Raw genomic sequence first — 24,820 nt, 5'->3', positions numbered from 1 at the left:
TGCGGACTGCAGGAAAAGTGCTTCTCTTCTCCCTATTCAGTGCAGGATAGAGAGAAGGGACAGCACTTTCCCTAGTGAAAGTCAAAGAAATTCATACTTACCGCCCGTTGTCTTGGTGACGCGTCCCTCTTTCGGCATCCGGCCCGACCTCCCTGGATGACGCACCAGTCCATGTGACCGCTGCAGCCTGTGCTTGGCCTGTGATTGGCTGCAGCCGTCACTTACACTGAAACGTCATCCTGGGAGGCCGGACTGGAGACAGACGCAGGGAGTTCTCGGTAAGTATGAACTTATATTTTTTTTTTACAGATACATGTATATTGAGATCGGTAGTCACTGTCCCGGGTGCAGAAACAGTTACTGCCGATCGCGTAACTCTTTCAGCACCCTGGACAGTGACTATTTACAGACGTCTCCTAGCAACGCTCCCGTCATTACGGGAGCCCCATTGACTTCCTCAGTCTGGCTGTAGACCTAGAAATACATAGGTCCAGCCAGAATGAAGAAATGTCATGGTAGTAAAAACAATACGCTCCGCAGCACACATAAGATCTGCGGACTTCATTGCGGAATTTTGACTCTCCATTGAAGTCAATGGAGAAATTCCGCCATGAGTCCGCAACCAGTCCGCCACTGCTCCGCAACAGACAGAGCATGCTGCGGACACCAAATTCCGCTCCGCAGCCTATGCTCCGCAGCGGAATTGTACGCATCGTGTAAACGAACACTGCTAAATTAAAGTGAAAGTCAATGGAGAAACGGCTCCGCTGCGGATTAACGCTGCGGAGTGTCCGCAGCGGAATTTAAGTGAAATTCCGCCATGTGTGAACCCGCCCTAAGGCCTCATGCACACCGAGGAGCCATGTGCAGCATGCTGCATGGCAGAGTCACTAAAGCTCTCTTTTACCAAGCTGTAGGCACTCAGTGCAGCGCCAACTGGTGCTCAATGCTGTGCCAAATTACGGAAATATTCGGCCCTAGAATGCTTTTAGATGAAAATAGCTCTGTAATATGACATCCAATAGAGCATGCCATGATTTTTTTTTCTTTTGGATTCTGTATGGAAACCTCTGTACAAAATTGGAAGTACATTAGAGCCATATAGAGGTGCTCTATTAAGGCTCCGTACAACACGGATGTTTTATGTATCTACAATACGACCATGTGCATAAGCGATTGGGAGTTTACTTTACTGCCATGTTCAGTAGTTATACCAAGGGGAATAGAATTTACAAACTATTCCTATATGTGTTATGTCTATACTAACCTGTTATAAAGCAAAATTCTGTTGAATGTGCATGTAAAGATTTATAACAGAAAGTTTATAAATTGTCATCATCTATGTTTAGGCAACTTATGGCTTCTAGCGTGATCAGACTACAAATTCCATCATTGTCACTGCAGGACTTACAGGAACACCAAGTGATACCGTGGATTATTAATGTTTGACTAATACATTCAGCCTTTCTTATAGATTTATTATGGATTTCTAGGATTGTATTGTGGTCTTGCATCTAGACAAGTTTTGTCATCTTTAATTCGTCCGCAAAGTAGACTGAATGTCTGTTGTTTTCTAACTTACTGCAATAACAGAATATTTTCATGACCTCATGCTTTTATTTTGCAGCACATATAATTTAGCTATTTATCTTTGAGTTCATACACATGAAAATAATTGTACCATCCTATGGCTTGGCATTTATTCAGACATATCCTGCTTCTTCATGTTTAAACCTGTAGCTTTAGACTTGTTGGGAATACAAAAGTTGTACAAACAATTGGGAGCTATACATGTGCTCTGCTCTGATGGATTTCTATGCATGTAATGCTACAACCTCATGTAAATACACAGTATTATTTCACATCAGACACTGTTGGATACTGAGCGTTAAAGGATTCTCAATGCAGAAGGTAAAGGTAGGGTTTTCGTCTTACGCTTTCTATATACTAATCCATGGAATAGTCTGAATATTATAATGCTAACTCTTCACTCTTCACCGATTGGAAACTATATATACATACATACATACATATATATATATATATCTATATATATATATATATATATATATATATATATATATATATATATATGTGTGTGTATATATATTATTGTTTTATTATTTTTTGGGATTTAGATAGAATCTACTTAACACATGTCTGGATGTTATAGTTTTGTCTCTATATCATAAATTTTTATATGTGCCCATTATATAAAATTTGCAACAAAGTAGCTGATGACTTTGGTATTTGGTTATAGAAGTGTCACCTACTAAATGCCTTGGTTTGAATATCAATGTCTTGTATACTTCTCATAGTACAGTAATAGACAACTGCTTTATAGGCATTGAAACATTGTCTGCTGTAATATTATCATTGTGACTCCGCAGCATTGTGCCTTAGAAGGTTTATGCAGCTCTCAGAAAGACATTTATTGATGTATTAATGCCAGTATAAATTATATAAAGCATTAAAATGTACATCTGAATGACAACTACTGAGTCATTTATGAACCTGTGCTTCCTCCCTTGTATCTTCTATTCATTATGCAGATGTATATACGACAAGAAGAGATTACAGCATCAATGCACTGTATTAAGACTCTGTTTAGTATTTAGTATCGTTTAGTATTGGACAAATTCAGAAACTTCAGATTATATTTTCAGTTATTTCGCTGTCATAGTTAAAGTCAACCCCTATATATATATATATATATATATATATATATATATATATTCCTGTAAGCTAATGCTACACACAAGCTTATTTGCAGCTTACATACAGTAGCAACTGTAAGGCATAGAAATAGAGTCACATTTACATGCAACTTTCAAGAAATGGAAGGCTGTTGTACCACTCACGTGACAAATGCCTGTGTGTAGCCCCAGCCTATGTGACTTAGTAAGGTTACTATACACAACTTTCCACATTACCTCTACAAGACTTTATTCTTTTTTTTTTTTTTCATTAAACAAAAAGAAGTTATTAGAAAGCAGGGGCTGTTTGGTGTCGTTTTTTTGGGGTCAAATGTTTAGCCTGCTGTATTTTGTTCTGTCCAGAATGTAAAAAAGAAAGCCCCTAAAAACTCTCTAAGGGCACATTCACACGTGGTGGAATTGCTGTTGAATTCTGCTGTGGATAGACCGCGGTGGAATTCTGCAGCAGCCGTTTTTTACATTTGTTTCTATACATTTTTAGGAAACTTCGTTCAGACGTTGCAGAAAATAACTTTGCGGAAATCAGGCTGCGGTGCAGAATTTTCCCTCCACAGCATGCTCATTACATTGCGGAGAAGAAGCGGAATTTCACTGCGCATTTGAGCCTTTGCAATGCAAAAATTTAAATCTGTGGCAAGTCCGCTGTGATATCTGCAACGTCTGAATTACCTGTCAAATATGAAAATGTTGGTGCAGATTCGTTGCGTAATTGCCCCGAATCTGCACCAACATTTGCAGCGGAGAAATTCTGCCACGTCTGAACGTGCCCTAACAGTTAGGGTATGTGCACACGTGAACTGTATTTTACGTCTGAAAAGACAGACTGTTTTCAGAAGAAAACAGCTGCCTAGTTTCAGACGTAAAAGCTCCTCCTCGCATTATGTGAGGCGTCTGTGACGCTCGTAAATCTTGAGCTGCTCTTCATTGACTTCAATGAAGAATGGCTCAAATTACATTGCAAAGAAGTGTCCTGCACTTCTTTGCCGAGGCAGTCAATTTACGAGTCGTCGTTTGACAGCTGTCAAACGACGACGCGTAAATGACAGGTCGTCTGCACAGTACGTCGGCAAACCCATTCAAATGAATGGGCAGATGTTTACCGACGTATTGTAGCCCTATTTTCAGGCGTAAATCGAGGCATAATACGTCTCGTTTACGCCTGAAAATAGGTCGTGTGAACCCAGCCTTAATGTCATCTACTGTATTGCAGGTGTGATAGTGTGTGAAATCCCTAATAAGAGTGCAATTTGAAGTGGTTCTCTATCTTTGTAGTCACATTAAGCTACCAAAAAACAGTAACAGAACATAAATAGAAAAAGTATAATGAAAAATATGCACCTCTTCTGTGTTTTGGACCCACTTCTAATTTTGATTCCCAAACACAGCCGTGTGAAAATAGCCTAAGTGTACCCACACAGGTAACGTATTTGTAGCAGATTTTCCACAACTTATCCGCAGCAAATCCGCACTTGTTACGTGCAGAATTTGGTATAGATTTTACCTCTTCTACATTGAAAAGTTTGAAATCCGCAGTGAACCATCAGAACACAATGAGCATGCTGTGATTTTCATACAGAAAATATTCAGCAGCATGTGGATGAGATTTTTAAAATCTCACACACATGCCCGCAACACTTCTACTACGGATTTCCCGCCCAAGAGTCCGGACGAAAAATTTGCAGTAAATCTGCCACAGGTGCAGGGGACTAAGGGAAGACTCATATGTGACGTAATTTTATGCCACAGATGTGTCTGTGGATATTGTTGCAAATTTGGATGCACACGGACTGCTGTGCAAGTCACCGTTTGCAATGCATTGTCAATAGTCAAATCTGCAGCAGTCCTGTCAAATCCGCATATAAAACATTTGCGGCCAAATGTGTAGCGTATGAATCCACACTTACTAATATACAACTCTGCAACAAATTACAGTACAATGTATGTGAAGAAACAAACAAAGTATAGGAGCTGCACCGTAGCATGCAATATGGGTGCTATCCTCAGGGGAAACTTGACGTGAGACCCCAAATATGCACAGCCACAATCCAGAAGAAGAGGCAGCACTCCAGTATTATAAAAATCCCCAAAAATGTTATTCACCCAACATCTAGGCAACGTTTCAACTTCCCATTCAAGGCTTGAAAATGCCTTCAATGGGAAGGTGAAACGTTGCCTACATGTTGGGTGAATACAATTTTTGGGATTTTTATAATACTGGAGTGCTGGGAGTGTAAAGAAGAAAAGGTTTTTTTTGCAACAAGACATCACGCCAAGTACTCTGCTTTCCCTTCATACAAAAACATTATGATGCCTGTATTTTTCTGATGGCCCTAGCAGAGCTGCCACAGGTAAAATGAGTTCCTGCTGCTGCTCCTCTCCTAATTACGCAAATTGTTAGCGCGTGTAAATGGTACAAGGGAGAATTACTCATAATGCCATTTCCTAATACACTACCATAAAGTCATAAAATGTGCAGCGCCACACTAACTGTTATTAATACATTTCCCCCTAGAGCTGACAGAAGGCAAACGGTGTTATCAAGAAGATTAAATGCTTCTGGCGGATCCTGGAATATTGCAAGCACAAATATGGATTTAAATCTTCATGTTAACTCACCAGGTAAGAGTGTACTAAGCTAGATGACTCCGAGTGATGTGATAAAATCTGCCATCCTTCTGTGTCTGCGGGAATGCATTCTGTGAGTGAAGAGGGTGAGCACAGCACTAGCTTGACATTAGAAAGAGTATGCCCACTCAACACCACAGCTTTTTGTAACAATTGGTCTGCTGTAAAAACAAAGAATCACCTTAACTATGCTAGTATATTAAAAAAAATTGTATATACAGCAATTCCTTAATATGCTCAAGTAAGGCCCTCTTTATAAACTGTGTTTATTGTGTACGTCCATCGGAAAGCTCCGGACATACACGATAAATGTGTCCATAGGGCTCCATTAGCCTGTCAGAGGCCAAAAGTGTGTCAGTTTGAACTCCGTTGTGCTAATATATGGCGGTATACCTTTAATTTAAAGATGCAATAGCGTAGAAGACTACACTATTCCATCCTGAGGTAAACCGCAAAAGAAACATATACCGCATGGTAAACTTTTTCTTTTAACGTGGGAGCCTATGGTCATCCGTCACAGGTATACGTTAAACTTGGGAAGCTCAAGTGACATAACTGTGCTTACATGGACAATGCCATCAGAAGCTTCCCTAAAGCCTGGGTCCCCGGGCAGTGGAAGCATCAAGAATCACTCTGCCCTGGGGAGGCCTGGGGAAGCTCCTGACATCACTGTCCAGGAATCCATATAGTAGGATACATTGCAGCCTTCTGTCGAAGGTATACGACACGAGTCCTCCCGACGTAAGCCTCTGGCAGAAGGCCAACCTTTTATGTGCAGAGGGCCTGTTGGTGGGATAAACCCTCCCCGCTCAGCTGCGCAGGGACATGTGCCAATGGCTGGGAGGAATTGTTTGGGAGAGCGGCTCCCGCACCGACAGAAGTGCTGACGTTGTCATGACGATGACACTTGCAGTGTCAAGCGTCATGACCCAGTCACTTCCTGTACAGAGCGATGGAGGAAGTCTCTGTCGGCTCCGTAAGGAGGGGGAAGGCATGCCGAAGTGACCGGGGTCGTCATGACGTCACGCGGGGGGGAGGGGTCAGTATTGGCGCGAAAAGGAGAGTGAGAGGAGGGACAGGACGCCATTGAAGAGGGAGAGAAAAGTTAGATGCAGGGATTGTTTGAGCCAGAGAACGGAAGGCTGCATGGCTGCACAGCCTGAGACTGCATATACAATTACCCCCTGAAGCTGTGGATCTCGTTTAGTCAGTTAAGCACTGACTTGGATGCACCTTCCCTCACTCGGTGTGGCTACCTAAGGCCAATGTCCCTGGGCTGCAGATAAGTGATACAAACTTGTGACTGTGCTAGCATATGTGATGTGATTTCAAAGAATTATTGCAATTGTTAATTACAAAGTAAAGTTGGATAGTGTGTGAAGCAGACAGTGAAAAACGACAAAAGACTAAACTGGGATTATACTAATTTATGTCTTGAAGAAGGTGTCATATAGAGATTCAAGTATATTGTCGTTACTTGACTGGCTGCACTTTCAGGTGAGGCTATAGCAAGGGCCCACCGGCTGAAGGAGGGAGAGGGATACCGTGAAAGGTAGCGGTTAGCACCGTAATGACCCGCGGTGGCGCCCTCAGATCCGGTTAGTCCATCTGACACTCACCGCGTAACCAGCAGCCGAGAGTGTGACTCTTACTGCAGGTATTCCGTGCAGTAGTGGTTAGCTACCACGGTGACTGGCGGAGACGCTTCCATCACTACCTTCGGACAACATGAGTTCAGGCGCGACCTCTCCCAGGGGGACTCCAGCGGGATCGATATCCCCACCCTTAGTTCTACTGTTTGTTTCACACTACAAAGGATTATTGTTGTTGTGTTCCAGTAAACGGTTGTTGCAATAATCTGTGTTGACTCTTCTCTCTTCAACCCAAGCAATTGTACCTTTGCAACAGGCCTAACCTGAATAACTGCCTTTACAAGGGGAAAAAATTGGGTAGTAGCTATAGCAGCTACATTGAAATCAAACTACCAATGTTCGCGCTCTGTGGCACACTTCAATATTCTTTCAACGGAGTGAGCACAGAAGCTGTTGATTGGTCATTAGCACATCATGACAGCCGTTCTACCTTACCCAAGAATGCAGGGCTCAAAATGGCATATGTATTCTGCTGACAATGCCAGGGAGAGTCAGCATGAAGATTATAATTTACTTTAGGATGTTCACCCCTTTTACCCAAATTGCTTCTATTCATGAAGGACATGGTTCAAATAGTATCATAGTTAATAAGGTTAAAATAAAAAAATAAAAAAAGTCCATGCATTGGCGTAGCTATAGGGGAGGCAAAGGTAACAGTCACACCCAGGCTCTAGTGCCTGAGAGGGCCCAAAGACCTCTCTGCCACATGAATGGCACATAGTACAGTATGAATAGGGGGCCTGTTATGCCTCTGAGTTCATCTAGTTCAACCTTTTATCCCATAGTGTTGATCCAGAGGAAGTAAAACAACCAATACGGAGGCAGTTGCCAATTGCCCTCATGTTAGGATTTTTTTTTCTTAGTTGTCCAAATATGTATTACAAAATGACCCTTCTCAAGCAATCTAATAAAGAAAGACATCCAGATCCCTTTTCAAAATATTAAAAAAATTAAAGAGGACCTGTCACCTCTCCTGACATGTCTGTTTAGTAAAGACTTTTATTTTATGTCCACATAAAATAACAATTCTTGAACATTTTTTCTTAGAACTCTGTGTTGTACCATTCTAGAAATTTATGAATAAATTGGCCACAGGGTGATATCATTCACCTTATCATATGGGCATGGAGACTTATCACTGATTGGATAGTTTCAGAATGTGTAGAGAAACACCCCAACAATTGGTAACACCCAGATATCAATTTAGTCTTAAATAACATATCAGAAGTTGTAAATTTGAAATAAAGGGTGAGGTTTCTAACCTTATCTGTGGTTTATAGATGTGAAAATAGCCCCTACCTGAACTGCAGGCATCAGTGGCTGCAGGAGCTTCAGAAACACTACTGAGAAGACCGTTCAGGAGTCACGGCCAGGATCTCAGTCTCTTCCTTTTATCCCTGGCAGATTTATGTCCATTTATCTTTATTTTGGGCATATTTATTTGTTTTGTACAAGAGAATGCCAGGCCATCATGCCTTGGAAGTCTTGGGTGTAATGGGATCAATGAACACCAGTAGGGGCCATAATTTGATTTTTGCTATGGGGCCCCTCAGCTTTATGTATTTCACTGTCTATCCAAGTCCCTTAGGCCCCATGTACACGACCATGCCCGTAATCACGGTCCGTGATTACGGGCACGGCCGACCGCGGACAGCCGTCCGCATTTGCGTGTATTGTTCCCATTGTAAAGCATGGTCCGTAAAATAAAAAAAAAGGTCATGTCCAATTTTTATATGGAAGGTTTCTACGGCCCAGACACCTTCCGTAAATATACGGGAAGGTGTCCGTCGGCCATAGAACTGCAGGGGTCCGTAATTACGGTCCATAATTACGGACGGAATCTACGGTTGTGTGCATGAGGCCTTACAATTTCAGTTTAACCACTTTATATTTCGGCACACTTTTTTGCGTCCTAAATTTACGCAGTTTACCATGTGGTATAAATAACACAATAACTTTATTCAGCAGGTTGTTACGATTGCAACGATACCAAATTTGTATAGATTTTTTATGTTTTACTACTTTTACACAGTAAAAACACATTTTTTTCAAAATTATTTGTTTTTGTGTCTCCATATTTCAAGAGCCAGAACATTTTTATTTTTCTTCTGATGCAGTTGTATGAGGGCTTTTTTTTTATGCGGGACGACTTGTAGTTTCTATCGGTACCATTTTGGAGTAGATGCGACTTTTTGATCACTTTTTATAAAAAAAAAATGTATGGCAGGATTCACAGAAAACAGCAATTTTTGCATCGTTTTGTATTTTATTTTTTACGGCGTTCACCATGCGGGTTAAATAATGTGATGACTTTATAGTTGGGCTTGTTACGGATGTGGCGATACCAAATATGTGTAACTTTTTTTTTTTTTTTTTTAAATAATAATAATAAAGCATTTTGTGAGGGGAAAAAGCGGGTTTTTCATTTTTTTTCACTTCTTTTTTTATTAACTTTATTGATTTATTTTTTTTGACTTTTTTACTAGTCCCACTAGAATACTTCACTATGCAATCGTCCAATCGCTTTTATAATACACTGCAACATTTTTGTATTGCAGTGTATTACTTGCCTATCCGTGTAAGACGAACAGGCATCTGCCTCTGGCATGGCCTAGCAGGCATAACTAGTGGCAGAGCAGGGGCCTTTATTAGGCCCCCCTGCTGCCATAGAAGACACCACCACTCTCCCTCTCTTCAAAACCACTCAGATGCGGCGCTCGCTATTGAGCGCTGCATCTGAGGGGTTAAACTGGCGAGATCGATACTGATATTGATCTCGCCCATTCGAGCAGAGCTGCTCCCAGCCCTCAGCTACCGTACGGACATTTAACGGCTGTCTGTTCACTTTATTTATTCCGATGCAGCGCTGTAAAAAGGGATATTATCGGTCCCTAACTGGTTAATAAATAATAAAACACTACAACAACAACAACAACTGTAGATACTATAATGTGCCAAAAGAAATCCATAACTTCGTAAGCAAGATCCCATTTGTTGGGGTAAACTAAAAGTACAAAAATGTGTTTCCTAAAATAACGGGGACAATATGAAAAGAGAAAATCATTTTTTTCGAAATTGGATGCAAATGATACAAAGACCATTGACAATTAAATGGTCTTTTTTTCGTTAGATATTTAATATGAAAATAAAAATGCTAAAATTGATTACAAACTAGCAGACACAAAAGTTGGCAGAGATGGCATACTTATATCCTGCTCTTAGTAAGTGAGTATTTAAGCTGACAATATTGCAACATTACCCTACTTCAGCAGAAATGCCACCTACACTCGTCGGTGATGTAAAAGAGGAACGCCCAGATGGGTTGCAACATGACCAGAGTGATTTCCCTTACAGAAGAAACTACTTCAAGGCATTAAGGCTTAAATGCCTTTCAAATGTCTAAACCTGTGAATAAAATAAACCTTCGTAAAAATCGATACAGATTCATTACCATAAAACAAGGATATAACAGCATGGGAAGTAAAATCATCATTGTAATATTTCACATTGTAATATATCACAAATAGGTTCCGTGACAAAGGCAAATGTCTTCCTTACAGCCCTATATCGGGCAAATGCCACCAAAATAAAAGTAACATAACCTAGACACCACAGCATTTGTGTCATTTTTTATACATTCACAACAAGAAATAACAGGTAAACTCAAAATATAAACAAATGGCATTGTGTATGGATCTACGTACCTTTGGCATGTAGGGTTAAAGGGATTGTCCGGGCATGGAAAACTGGTGACCTATCCACAGGATAGGTCATCAGTGTATGATCCGTGGGGGTCCAACAACCGGAATCTGCACCGATCAGCAGCATCGGCTGCCTCCAGGTGCCTGATGATATGCAGTGCATGCAGAGTTCAGAGCCGGAAGCAGATGGCTCCATACACTGAATAGTGGCCGTGCTGCAGAACTACAGCCCTGCTCCTATACATATGAATAGGAGCAGAGCTGCAGTACAGCAGCTCAGCCGCTATTCGCGACCGGAGCCACCTGCTTCAGGCATGGACATCCGGTGCCCGGACAGCAGCTGAGAAGTCCGGGTGTCGGACCCCCATGATCATATACAGATGACCTGTGGATAGGTCATGAGTTGTCCATGCCCGGACAACCCCTTTAACAACCTCTGGCTCAACCAATCATTTAACCGAATCCCTTTTAATTTTTTTTTTCCACTCTGTCTTAAATTTTAAAGCATTCTTGTGTGTTTAATATGTAGGCACACTTCAAGATGTAGCGTTACATATTCCATACTTCCTAACATTTGAATAATAAATTCCAGGATATTATAAGCACTAGTTTGATCCTACCAGACACAACCCTAAAACTGCATAGTAACATCCCTTTAATGCAAATGTACCCGTCAGTTCCGCTGACCTGATGGGTACATGATTCAGAATAAGATACAGCTTCTCTATACAGAGTAGCTGTATCTCAAAAAGTTAAAATTATTTTGAATAAAAACTACTTATAAAGTTGCACAAAAGACACTGATTGACATTTTTATTAAAAAAAAATATCTTTCAAAGGTTTACACAGCCTTTAATTACCTTTTTATTACTAAAAATATTAGTATGACAAATATTTGACCAAATATCAAGAAGCATTATGCCTTATTCACACGACAGGGTCCCGCCCGAGCCCGAGTGTCGACCGATAAAATCGGCAGTTTTTCCCGGCCGGTTTGCATTAGTTTTGCATCCGTTCCGGGCCGGGCATATCTGGACAGTGACATCAGCGGCAACTCCTGAAGGGGAATCCCCATGTGTTCGGGGATTCCGCTTCAGGAGTTTCCCCTGATGTCACTGCCCAGATATGGACACAGACATCAAGCGCTCTGTCCAGGAGCGGAATCCCCGAACACACGGGGATTCCGCTCCTTCAGGGAGCTAAAGTGGGGCTAGCACATAGCAGAGCAGGGGGATACCTCCCTGCTCTGCTATAGTGGCGTCGCTACAATAGTAGCAGCCGCAGCAGCTGCTAGCTGCTCCATCGACCATGGAAGGTGTCGCCGGGCCAGGGCGCTTTTAAAACAAGCAGGGGAAGGGAGCCAGCGCAGTGCTCCCTTCCACCTGCTGTACACCCCGGCCCTGCCACACAGTGTATATACTTACCTCCAGCGTAGCCATTTGTCCGAATGGCATAAACTCCTCCTCCTCACATGCACTCTGCGCTGTGAGGAGGGAGCGAGCGACGGAATACATGGCCATCACTCCGGGGACACATTCCGGTAATGGCCGTGTATTACCCGGCCCCATAGACTTCGGGCAGCCGGGTAAACGGCCGAAAATAGGACATGTCCCATTTTTTGACGGCCAGGTTTCCCGGGGCCGTCAAAAAATCGGTCGTGTGAATAGCCCCATTAGGGGTCTATTGTTCCTACTGCAGCCGGGTGACGGCCGTTTTATGAACGGCCGTCACCCGGCCGGGATACCCTGTCGTGTGAATACGGGCTTAGTCTTCAGTGATATTGTTCTAAACTGTTTTTCACTATTTACTCTTACAAAATCTTAATATTTGAGTGAATAACATACTTTTCAACAGAAGTTTCTGTATATAAATAGTTTTTATTAAGAATGTGTCTTGGAATACCTCAATCTCTTTCTGTTGTTCTCAGACATGCTCACGTCTTGGTTTCTTCTGATCAACTGTAAGTTTTTGCGTATATTCTCCCATTAGAAGTACATTATATAACTGGAGGTATATTGTTGTTGTTGTTTCTGCTATTATCAGCAAATTTTCCATTATTAACAGAACCATTGAGATTTCCAGTTGGTGTGACATTGCTTTTTTGACACTCGTTTCTATATAACATACTGTATGCCTACTTTGTAAAATTACTATAATAATCTTTATATAGCGCCAACATATCTCGCAGCGCTTTACATTAGTGGAAGTGCAATGGACTGAGGTATTATGTATGCTGATGTTGAAAATGGAAATTCTGCTTTGAGAAAATGTTACATGCTTCTAGAGTTTTTTTTCTCAAACTATTATGAGGATGTGGTTTTAATCTGAAGGAAACATCTAATGAAACCTCGGTGGACTTAGCACATCTTGCCACTTGTCGGGACAGGAGAGAAGCTTTCTACAGTTAATAGAAAATTGCTCTTTTTTATTTAAAGTGATATCAGTTCAAAAGCTTCTGTTATTTTAATACATGTTCATTCCACAATGGTTTATAAAACAAACATAGAAAGTCATGCTTCTACTTGTGCGGCAAACATCACACATTCTGGGCTGTAATAAGTATTAAGTGTTAAGTATTTTATTTTATTTTTAAAGCTGTGAATTAGTCTGACCAAGGATTTGCCACATGATGGAGTTGGCTGAATGGCTTGGAATAGCTCTGTTACCCCTTTATATGTAAACAGGCCACGTCACACAGTCCCAAAATAATTTCACATGGTGGCTTGTCATCTTAGTGAGTGAAGCTCATGAAATTGGCAGATCTCTATGGAAAGTCTTATGGCAGTACTAAGAACTGCAACAGTTAAAGGCTATGTACACCTTCAAAAGTGTTTTATATTTATTTATTTATTAAATAAAAATGTCAGTCAGTGTGTTTGGTGCAACTTTCAAATTAGTGTTTATTAAAAATAAATTTTACCTTTTGAGACTCTGTATTCTGTATACAGAGCAACTGTATCGTTCGCTAAGACCTGAATCCGTCAGGTCCGCCGGACTGACGGGTTCAGTGTCAGCGGGTTCTGCATGTCTCTGACAAGCAGGATCCACCTGTAATCTAGCACATCTAAGTTATAAACTTAGATGTGTTAGATAACAATTGGATCCTGCATGTCAGCGACACGCAGGACATGTTTCACTGAACCCGTCAGTCCTGCGGACCTGACGGATTCAGGTCTTAGTGAACGATACAGCTGCTCTGTATACAGAATACAGTGTGTCAAAAGGTAAAAATAATTTTTAATAAATACTAATTTACGAAGAATTCATCCAGGGGTGTAGTAAGCATTTTGACCCCACAGGTGTTTCTTAGATTTTATTAGAATTGGGCAGTGAAAAAAATAAAAAAAAATCCTTTTTCTTCAATAAGATGTAGCTTTAGCGCAATTTTTTTCCTTTTCTCAACAAATAAAGGAAAAAAATAACCTCAACATTTGTAATGCAATTTCTCCCGAGTACGTCAAAACCCCATATGTGGTCATAAACTGCTGTTTGGGCACAAAATAGGGCTAAGAAGAAGAAGGAGCGCCATTTGGTTTTTGGAGTGTAGATTTTACTGGATTGGTTTCTGGTCACTATGTCGCATTTGCAAAGCCCCTGTGCGACCAAAACAGTGGAAACCCCCCACAAGTGACCCCATTTTGGAATCTACACCCCTCAAGATATTCACCTGGGGGTGTAGTGAGCATGAAAACCCCTCAGGTGCTTTGCAGAAATTAGTGTGCACTCGATGTTGCAGAGTGAAAATTGGATTTTTTTCAATTTTTTGCCAATATGTAAAATAATAAAAGAAACCCCTGAGAAGTGACCCCATTTTGGAAACGACACCCCTCAAAGAATTTATTAAGGGGTGTAGTGAGCATTTTCATCCCACAGGTCTTTTCCATAAATGATTGCGCTGCGAATGGTGCAAAGTAAAAATTAAAATGTTTCCCTAGATATGCCAATTCAGTGGCAAATATGTTGTGCCCAACTTGTGCCAATGGAGAGACACACCCCAAAAATTGTTAAAGGGTTCTCCCGGGTATAGCAATGCCCTATATGTGGAAGTAAACTGATGTTTGGGCACACTGTAAGGCTCTGAATGGGGGAGCGCTATTTGGCTTCTGGAGTGTGGATTTTGCTTGGTAGTAGTTTTGCTTTCGAGTTTTAGGCTAGTTTCACACAGAGTTTTTTGCAAACGGAATATCTGCCTCAAAATTCCGTTTGGAATTATGAGGCAGATTTTGCACTGCCTGCACGCCGATTTTCGCTGTGTTTTTCGCCCGTGGCCATTGAACGATGCAGGCAAAAAACGCTGCAAAATACGCTTTCTCTGCCTCCCATAGATGACAATGGGAGGTCAGAGACGTAAACGCCCGAAGATAGGGCATATCGCTTCTTTTTCCGCGAGACGGTAATTCCGCGCGTGGGAAAAAATCGCCTCCACCTCCCATTGAAATCAATGGGAGGCATTTTCGGCTGTTTTTTTATGCGTTTTCCGACACGGTTTCTGCGTCAAAAAAGAACTGACCCTTACTGGTATTTCAGTTTATGATGTGGGGGTAAATGGAAGCTGGGCAGAGTACATCACGCGCATAGTCAGGTGGTATAATAATGGGTTAAAAAAAGCAATAAAATAATCCATAGATGTGTGTTACGTTGTGACGCAATCCTTTCTGCGCAGGCCAGTGTCGCACTGATAAATGGACCTTTCTTATCCCTCTTTTGGTCCACACTTCGCGCCTTTGCAGTTTGGGGAATTTAGCTGGGAAGTGTTGTCCTGGTAGAATACGGGCACGCTCACTTCCAGCAGATATGTTTGGGGCCTCCCCTTCCTGGTTCCATAATTTTAGGGCCTTGATAAATCGCCACATGAAACAGGAGAAATGTTCCCCTCGGGCACAACTGCATATTTTTATTTCCTGACTTATTGGAGCCTAACTTATTTTATTTTTTCATAGACGTAGTGGTATGAGGGCTGTTTTTTTGCAGGATGAGCTGTGGTTATTATTGATACCATTTTGGGGTACATGCGACTTTTTGATCACTTTTTATCCTATTTTTTGGGAGGCAAGGTGACAAAAAAACAGCATGGGATAGTTTTGTAGTTTATATATATATATATATATATATATATATATATAGTTCACCACGCATCATAAATTACATGTTAACTTTATTCTGCGGATAAGTACGATTCTGGCGATACCAAATTTATAGAACTTTTTTATCTTTTACAACCTCTTGCACAATAAAATTACTTTTGTAAAACGAATGTATTTTTTCTGTCGCCATGTTTTGAAAACCATAACTTTTAAAAAAAAATTGTCGACGGAGCTGTATGAGGGCTTGTTTTTTGTGAGATGAGCTGTAGTTTTTATAGGTACCATTTTTGGATACATGCGACTTTTTGATCGCTTCTTTTACAATTTTTGTAGGTCAAGGTGACCAAGAAAACAGAAATTCTGGTATTGTTTTTTAAGGTTTTTTTTATGCCGTTCGCCGCATGGAATAAATAACGTAATATTTTTATAGTTCAGGCCGTTACGCTCGCAGCGATGCCAAATATTTATGGTTTATTTATTATTTTTTTCAATAATAAAAGGACTTGATAAGGGAAAAAGGGTGAATTGTGTTTTATTTTATTACTAGAAACTTTTATTTTACTTTTTACAACTATTATTTGCACTTTTTTTTTACTCCCACTAGGGGACTTGAAGGTCCAACTGTCTGTTTTTTTCTAATACATTGCACTACCTATGTAGTGTAATGTTTTAGATCTGTCAGTTGTTCACTGACAACAATTAGATTAGGCTCCACCTCTGGCTGGGTTCATAATGTGATTCCGTAATGGCAGTGCAGCAGGCCATTGTTAGGCCTCCTGTTGCCATTGCAGCAGTCGTCAGCTATGCAATCGCATTGCAGGGCTGCCGATCTGCTACCAACCTCTAAGATGCAGTGATCGCTGCAGCTAAGGGGTTAATGGCAGGAATCGGAGCTAGCTGCGGTTCCTGCCATTGCAGGTGGATATCAGCTCTAACATACAGCTGACATCCACCGCTGATGATGCCGGCTCAGCCGTCTTGCCAGCGGCTACGGAAGCATTTTAGGCTCCGCCTCCGGGCAGTGCCTAAACAGCTTCCATACACGCAGACCAGGAGGCCAGTATTAGGCCTCCGTTTGCCATTGCAGCCATCGGCACCCCGGCTGGGGTGCCGATGAGCTGCAAACCCCTTAAATGCAGCGATCGCTTTTGACCGCTGCATTTAAGGGGCTAATGGCGGGGATCGAAGATAACTTAAATCCCCGCCATTATCCCAGGGTGTCAGCTGTAACATTCAGCTGACACCAGGGGATGATGGCACGGACTCAGATTCTGAGCCCGTTTCATCCATTTGTCATATGGATATGGCAAAATGATGGCTTTCCATGATGTATCCATACGACAATTGTTGGGAAGGGGTTAAAGAAGTTATAAGAACACATGCAACTGGAATTCACTTGATAACCAGTTTAAGAAATAAAAACACGGCGCTCTATAGTGAAGAAACCTTTTGGTATGTTGAGAATGGACAGAGTGAGATATAACTGCTCTCTTGGGCGAGATGTGCTAATAGCAGGCACAACTCTGTACAGTAGCTTTGAGCAGTTTAGGACCAGCTGCAGCTCCTCTTTGGCCGGTTGTGCATAAAAGCATCGGCAACAAGTAGCACTGCTGGATGAAGGACATAGACTGTCTCCCTGTTCACTGTTGAATTTGCTTAGCCCTATGAAATACAATAAAAACTTTGTAAGTGGATTCCAGTCTATGTCCTTGATCCAGCAGTGCCCAGATAACCTTGTTTTTATTTTTTACTTTATCTATGCCACATTTCACTTGATGGTAGCTTTGGGATGGAATAGAATACCGTGTCCTTTCATTAGGAATATTTTGACCAGCATTCCAAGTACCAGAGGGTCAATGAAGAGGGGGTAGGACTTCAGTGGTAGATCAGCTTCCGTCAAGGTGGAAACATATTTGCATGTCCTGGAGGCATTGCCTGACCACGCACAGATCTTCTGGATAAAATAGTATGAGCAGAAATTACAGGCATATTACCAGTAGTGTGAGTGATCTCAAATACATGGAGTCTACCCATAGAACAAATCTTTTTTGGAAGTTGTAAGAAATCATACTGCAAAACATATATGATATCCCCTAAGAGGGACATTTAAGATTTGATGACAAAAGGGAAAGCCTACACATTCTAAAAGCGAGTTTCAGATGAGTTATTCATGTAAAATGTAAGTATAAAAACAATAACTGTACTATTTTAAGGGGAAAGCATAGAACTGTAAAGATAGTAATATGCATTTAGCATTTCAAAATATGTTTAAGAGTTATGTTTTGTGCATCCACACAGCTGTCTAAAAATAAGAGGATTTTACATGTCTCTTAGCAAAAAAATAAAATAAATGTCTTTTCATAGATATGTAAGTTATGAGAGAATATTTTTTTTCTACATTTCATGAATTCACATGTTACACAATTCTCAGTCTGCTCTTGAAGTTGCTACATACTGTACTTGAGTAAATAAGGCAATGTAGGAAGCAATGTTACGTACAAGTTACAATAACTTCACAAAGCAGGTTATAGGCAAAACAGAAGGCATAGACTTTTTGCTATACAGAATACGGAATGTGCATATACTGCAAATTTCCAGGTATCAATCATTTTTATCACCTCTCTACAAACCCCAAAAGACATGTGCATAAATATAAAATGATGAATAGAACTATTGTCAACTCAAAATGGAATACCAACCAATATGAACCCTCCTCGACCAAGTCAACACAGGAACCAATTAATAAAGATCACATCTATACTATGAACTTAGATGTGATCAATATTAGCTGGATCCTGTGTCAGAAACACGCAGGACCCACTCTCAGCCGAGCCGTCAGTTCAGCTGAACTCACGGAATCGGATGAGACAGGACGAAACGGCTTCTATGTATACAATATACATAGAAGCTGTATCTTAAAAAGTAAACATTTTTTAACAAAGGTGAATTTGAAAGTTGGTTACAAAACACTAAATATATTAATTTAATAATAATAATAATAATAATAATAATAAAAATTGCTTACAAAACGTGTACATAGCCTTTCAAGATGAAGAAACTTCTATTAACATAATTTTACCTAATATAAGACCAAGATTTAATGTAGCTTATTTATTGAATCACATAATTTTTACAAGCTGGAGTGCTGCCATTCATTCATCTTTGCTGTATAGTTGGACTGCCCTGTGGCTTGCAGCAGCATCGGCGTTAGCAGGTAAGTCGATGTAGCTACTTACCTGCAAACGCTGATGCTGCTGCAGAATCAACTGTAGCCTCTGGTGCCGATGTGTCCTCGCTCGTCTGACACGATGCAGGACCTGTGAGTGACGTCACAGCGTGATCTGGCAGAAGCTGGGCGTTCTGAAGAGAAGTGGATGATACTTCTCATCAGAACGCCCAGCTAGTAAAAGTATTAAAAACGCCCCGATGTACGCACATAATACACGCCCACTTGGACTTTTACTTTTAAACACGCCCAGTTGTACTTTTGCAAGCCTCATTTGCATAACTACAAAAATGGTCATAACTTGGCCAAAAATGCTCGTTTTTTAAAAATAAAAACGTTACTGTAATCTACATTGCAGCGCCTATCTGCTGCAATGCCAGATAGGGGTTGCAAAATCTGGTGACAGAGCCTCTTTAAAGAGGCTCTGTCACATCATTATAAGTGCCCTGTCTCCTACATAAGGAGATCGGCGCTATAGTGTAGGTGACAGCAGTGCTTTTTATTTTAAAAAACGATCTATTTTCACCACTTTATTAGCGATTTTAGATTTATGCTCTGTCACCAGATTCTCAAATCCCTATCTCCTATTGCATGTGATCGGCGCTGCAATGTAGAGAACAGTAACGTTTTGTTTTTTTAAAAACTTGCATTTTTGGCCAAGTTATATATGCAAATGAGGTTTTAAATGGACAACTGGGCGTGTTTGTTTTCGTATGTCCAACTGGGCGTGTATTGTGTTTTTAACTGGGCGTGTTTACTTGTTTCACTAACTGGGCGTTGTGAAAATAGAAGTGTATGATGCTGACGAATCAGTGACCAATCAGCATCATGCACTCCTCTCCATTCATTTACACAGCACATAGTGTTCTTACTAGAACGATGTGCAGCCACATACACAAGTGTCCTGATAATGAATACACATGACCTCCAGCCTGGACGTCATGTGTATTCAGAATCCTGACACTTCTGAATCTTTTCTGCGAGATTTCCAGCAAGGGAAACGAAATCTCGTTTACCTCCGTAATCTCGCGAGATTACGCGTGGCTTGCTGGAATCTCACAGAAAAGATTCAGAAGTGTCAGGATTCTGAATACACATGACGTCCAGGCTGGAGGTCATGTGTATTCATTATCAGGACATTTGTGTATGTGGCTGCACATAGTAAGGGCGGGTTCACACATAGCGGAATTTCACTTAAATTCCGCTGCGGACACTCCGCAGCGTTAATCCGCAGCGGAGCCGTTTCTCCATTGACTTTCACTTTAATTTAGCAGTGTTCGTTTACACGATGCGTACAATTCCGCTGCGGAGCATAGGCTGCGGAGCGGAATTTGGTGTCCGCAGCATGCTCTGTCTGTTGCGGAGCAGTGGCGGACTGGTTGCGGACTCATGGCGGAATTTCTCCATTGACTTCAATGGAGAGTCAAAATTCCGCAATGAAGTCCGCAGATGTTATGTGTGCTGCGGAGCGTATTGTTTTTACTACCATGACATTTCTTCATTCTGGCTGGACCTATGTATTTCTAGGTCTACAGCCAGACTGAGGAAGTCAATGGGGCTCCCGTAATGACGGGAGCGTTGCTAGGAGACGTCTGTAAATAGTCACTGTCCAGGGTGCTGAAAGAGTTACGCGATCGGCAGTAACTGTTTCTGCACCCGGGACAGTGACTACCGATCTCAATATACATGTATCTGTAAAAAAAAATATAAGTTCATACTTACCGAGAACTCCATGCGTCTGTCTACAGTCCGGCCTCCCAGGATGACGTTTCAGTGTAAGTGACGGCTGCAGCCAATCACAGGCCAAGCACAGGCTGCAGCGGTCACATGGACTGGAGCGTCATCCAGGGAGGTCGGGCCGGATGCCGAAAGAGGGACGCGTCACCAAGACAACGGGCGGTAAGTATGAATTTCATTGACTTTCACTAGGGAAAGTGCTGTCCCTTCTCTCTATCCTGCACTGAATAGGGAGAAGAGAAGCACTTTTCCTGCAGTCCGCAGCGGCCAGTCCGCATCAATTTTCTGCACATTTTGTGCAGATCCGCTGCAGAATCTGCAACGCAGATTCTGTGCGGCATTGATGCGGACAGTTGCGGAGGAATTCCGCCATGTGTGGTCATGCCCTTATAGTAAGAACGTGATGCTGCTGTGTAAATAAATGGAGATGAGTGTATGATGGTGATTGGTCACTGATTCGTCAGCATCACACACTTCTATTCACAACGCCCAATTAGTAAAACAAGTAAACACGCCCAGTTAAAAACACAATACACGCCCAGTTGGACATACGAAAAAAAACATGCCCAGTTGTCCATTTAAAACCTCATTTGCATAAATATAAAATAGCTCATAACTTGGCCAAAAATGAATGTTTTTCAAAAAAAACAAAACGTTACTGTTTTCTACATTGCAGCGCCGATCACATGCAATAGGAGATAGGGATTTGAGAATCTGGTGACAGAGCCTCTTTAAACGTTTTGTTCCAGTTGCACTCTCCCACCCAGACTGGTATTGGGCGTACAGACACTTCTGCACGTTGGGCGGTACAGTTGGTGTGGCAAGCATACGACGCCTGGAGAGTATCGTGCATGGGTCCAATTCTTAATAAGTCAGTTCAGACAGGAGAGTACAGCTGGTATACAAAAGTATAGTGTAGTCAATTTCCTACCAAAAATGGCCAGCTTGTTACTAGGAACAAAAAGTTGAAAAACCGTGTATAAGAAAATATTTCCTAGGAATAAAGGTTTAACTTCATTCAAAACCTAATAATTCATTTACTTTGTGCTTTGTTTTGTATTCTTTTTCGTATGTACCTATGATATCGATAAAAGAACAAAAGAGAAATAAAGATTTATATACTAAAAAACACAAATCCTAATAATTCTTCTGATTGCAATTAAGCCCAATGTTCCACACACCGATGTCACACACACAGAGTTGCTGGAAGATGAGATATAGGGAGTTGTTTGGTGGGATCAGTGCTGCTTTAGCTGCCCCTATGCCTAGAACACTGTGGTCATAGATAAGGATGAGCCAATCGATTCCACACTAATCAAACTCGGTCTAAATTTCCAAAAAGTTTTGGATTCGGGGAATTACAAAACTTTTGGTGTTCGGGGCGCACAAATCCTGGCAAAATGGCGGCCCGCTATTTTCAAATTAGTAAAAGGATCACATGACCTTGGACGGGCTTTCCCATAATGCAGGCAGCCTTCCCAAAATGCACTGCAGTTATAACCATATATGTTGCTGCGACTTTGACAATAGTAATTCTGGCTTGGTGTTTAGCGCTCGAAAGGGGTTGGATACAGTCCTTGAAGACATCTGAGAGTCAGACACGAGTTTTCAGGGCACATTCGATTTGCGGCAAATTTATTTGGACCAAATTGAATTGCAAAATGAATTTCGGGAAACTTCAGCCAGATACTTGATGCTGCTCTCCTCCTTCAAATGCCTTTGCTGTCCAAGGTGTGTGGACAGATCACAGTTCTTGTCCGTCAGCTATGTGGGTCTGCGAGTTGACCAGCACATGTTAGTTGCAATTCCAGTTGGTTGTAGCATTGGAAAATGGTTATTTCCTTTTATAACTTGAAAGCCTAAAATTGTTTCCCTTTCCTATTACACAGAATATATAAAGGATGACTTTCACAATAACATCACAAGTCATGGAGGAAACACTACAACTCTCACAGAACTGCTGAGGATCATCTTTCCTGTGGTATATCTCATTATTTTCCTTGGGAGTATCATGCTCAATGGTCTTGCAGTCTGGATTTTCTTCCAAATCAGAAGCAAAACAAGTTTTATTGTGTATCTCAAGAACATCATGGGTGCTGACCTCCTGATGACTGTGTCCTTCCCATTTAAGATCATACAGACTTCTGGGATCGCACAATGGAATTTCAACTTCTACCTCTGTCGGTACACCAGCATCTTATTCTATACTAGCATGTACATCAGTATTGTGTTTCTTGGACTTATAAGTATTGATAGATATCTAAAAGTGGTGAAACCTTTTGGGAGTTCAAAAATGTACAGCATAAAGTTCACAAAGATGGTGTCTACGAGTGTTTGGCTACTCATGTCTGTTCTGGCCTTGCCAAATGTCATATTGACAAATGCTGAGCCAACTAGAGACAATGTCAATGACTGCATGAAGCTCAAGAGCCCTTTTGGAGTTCAATGGCATACAGCTATTACTTATATCGACTTGTTCATATTTTTTACTTTGATGATTGTTCTTATTGCATGTTACATTTCAATATCCCGACATATACAGAAATCTAGCAAACCCTTTGTCAGTTGTTCCAGTCGGACAAGAAGACATAACCAAAGTATACGTGTAGTTGTTGCTGTTTTCTTCACATGCTTTTTGCCCTATCATCTTTGTGAGTTGCCTTTCCTGTTCAGCCTGGATACAATCCTGGAGAAACATATGTATAACATTCTGCTATACTGCAAGGAAGGCACGGTAATTCTCGCTGCCTGCAATGTGTGTTTGGATCCTATCATCTATTTCTTCATGTGCAGATCCTTCTCTCACAGGCTGTTTAATAGGTCCAGCATTAGATCTAGGAGTGAAAGTATAAGATCCCTACAAAGTGTGAAGAAGTCTGAAGTGCGGATATACTGTGATTATACAGAGGTATGATAATGATATGCCAGATTACTGCAGTATCATATGTAAATATTAATAATAAAACATTAAAATCATATGTTTTGAGTGGTAATTTTTATAATATATAAAATATTGCTTGATTCCAGAGTATTGGCTTAGGCCTCACACTGATCCTAAATATATTGTCTGCTATTGGCCTATACTGTACGTAAATGTCTTTCTGATTTTACACCGACCAGAAGATTCTGCGAGAATCCATGAAAAAAAAAAAATTACAGAAATGATGGCATGCTCCAATGCATGTTATTACGCAGACGTATTCTCAACTAGAAGTATTTCTCATAGAGGAGGAATAAAAGAAGGCTGTGCACGACAGGGATTCACAGAACATCAATGAGAGAATCCCTGTGTCATGCACCTAATCCCAGACCTTGTACTAGGCCTTAAAAACAGTGTATAACGTTTGCCCATTTTCAAAACCTAACTAGGGAATTCTAGAGTTCTAGGAGTTATTGGGGGCTCCCCTGTCCAGGACCCTGATCCATTAGATGCAGTGAATATTAGCTAGAAAGTGTGCCTCTCACTCTGGAGGACCTGACATGTCCATGAATTACAGCGACAACCGATTGATTGCTGTGTAATGCTTAATTTCCCCTACGGAGGCGCTGCGTGGGGATTTGAACACGTGTGATTAGCTTATCATCAGTGGTTCCTTCTAGCAAAAAGGACATTTCCAAAGCAGACAACCTCTTTAAAGAATCAGTGAAACACAATCCCTTTGAAGCAACGTAATATTTCTAAGTACAATCAGACAGAAATGTACTTCCATGATTCATGATAAGTGTCTCTAAAGAATGTTCTAAAATCGATATAAGCTCCATCTTAAGATATTGGTGAACCTGTCGTATGCACCCACCACACACTTAAAAATGGTGCAATTGGTTGATAAATTTGTCACGACACTTTTCAGGACCCTCTTTCATCACGACACATAAATCTTCCTCACTCTGGCAAACAAATTGCTGCCCTTATGTTGTCAGGGAAGATACTAACTTTCTTGAAAAATTATATTATATATATATATTATTTATATTTATGTTTTTTTTTTTAGGGTTATGCAGTCATCTGGTCACACACATGATTCCTGAACTCTGACTAAGTGACTAAGTTGCCACTTTGTGGGCATAGAATCTGTCA

The 24,820-nt window shown here is 41.1% G+C and overlaps 2 protein-coding genes across 2 annotated transcripts in view; one reads left to right on the top strand and one right to left on the bottom strand.

The window, feature by feature from the left end:
- The window catches only part of MED12L (mediator complex subunit 12L), a 507,362-nt gene that overhangs the window by 251,365 nt on the left and 231,177 nt on the right, over positions 1-24,820 (bottom strand). The gene's annotated exons all lie outside the window — the stretch shown is intronic.
- Positions 5,255-23,656, top strand: GPR87 (G protein-coupled receptor 87). Its single transcript, XM_075861500.1, has 2 exons — positions 5,255-5,336; positions 22,632-23,656. The coding sequence occupies exons 1-2, from the start codon at positions 5,306-5,308 to the stop codon at positions 23,654-23,656; spliced, it is 1,056 nt and encodes a 351-aa protein (XP_075717615.1). The 5' UTR covers positions 5,255-5,305.

Source organism: Rhinoderma darwinii, chromosome 4 (assembly GCF_050947455.1).
Source record: "Rhinoderma darwinii isolate aRhiDar2 chromosome 4, aRhiDar2.hap1, whole genome shotgun sequence".
Lineage (NCBI taxonomy): Eukaryota > Metazoa > Chordata > Amphibia > Anura > Rhinodermatidae > Rhinoderma > Rhinoderma darwinii.
The sequence above is the reverse complement of the archived record's forward strand: the minus strand, read 5'-3'. Positions and strand labels throughout refer to the sequence as shown.

Bases quoted from the DNA above. Each gene is read 5' to 3' on its own strand.
- GPR87 (XM_075861500.1), top strand. From the start codon at position 5,306: ATGGATTTAAATCTTCATGTTAACTCACCAG. The intron at 5,337-22,631 runs GTAAGAGTGTAC...CCTATTACACAG, and splicing joins TCTTCATGTTAACTCACCAG to AATATATAAAGGATGACTTT.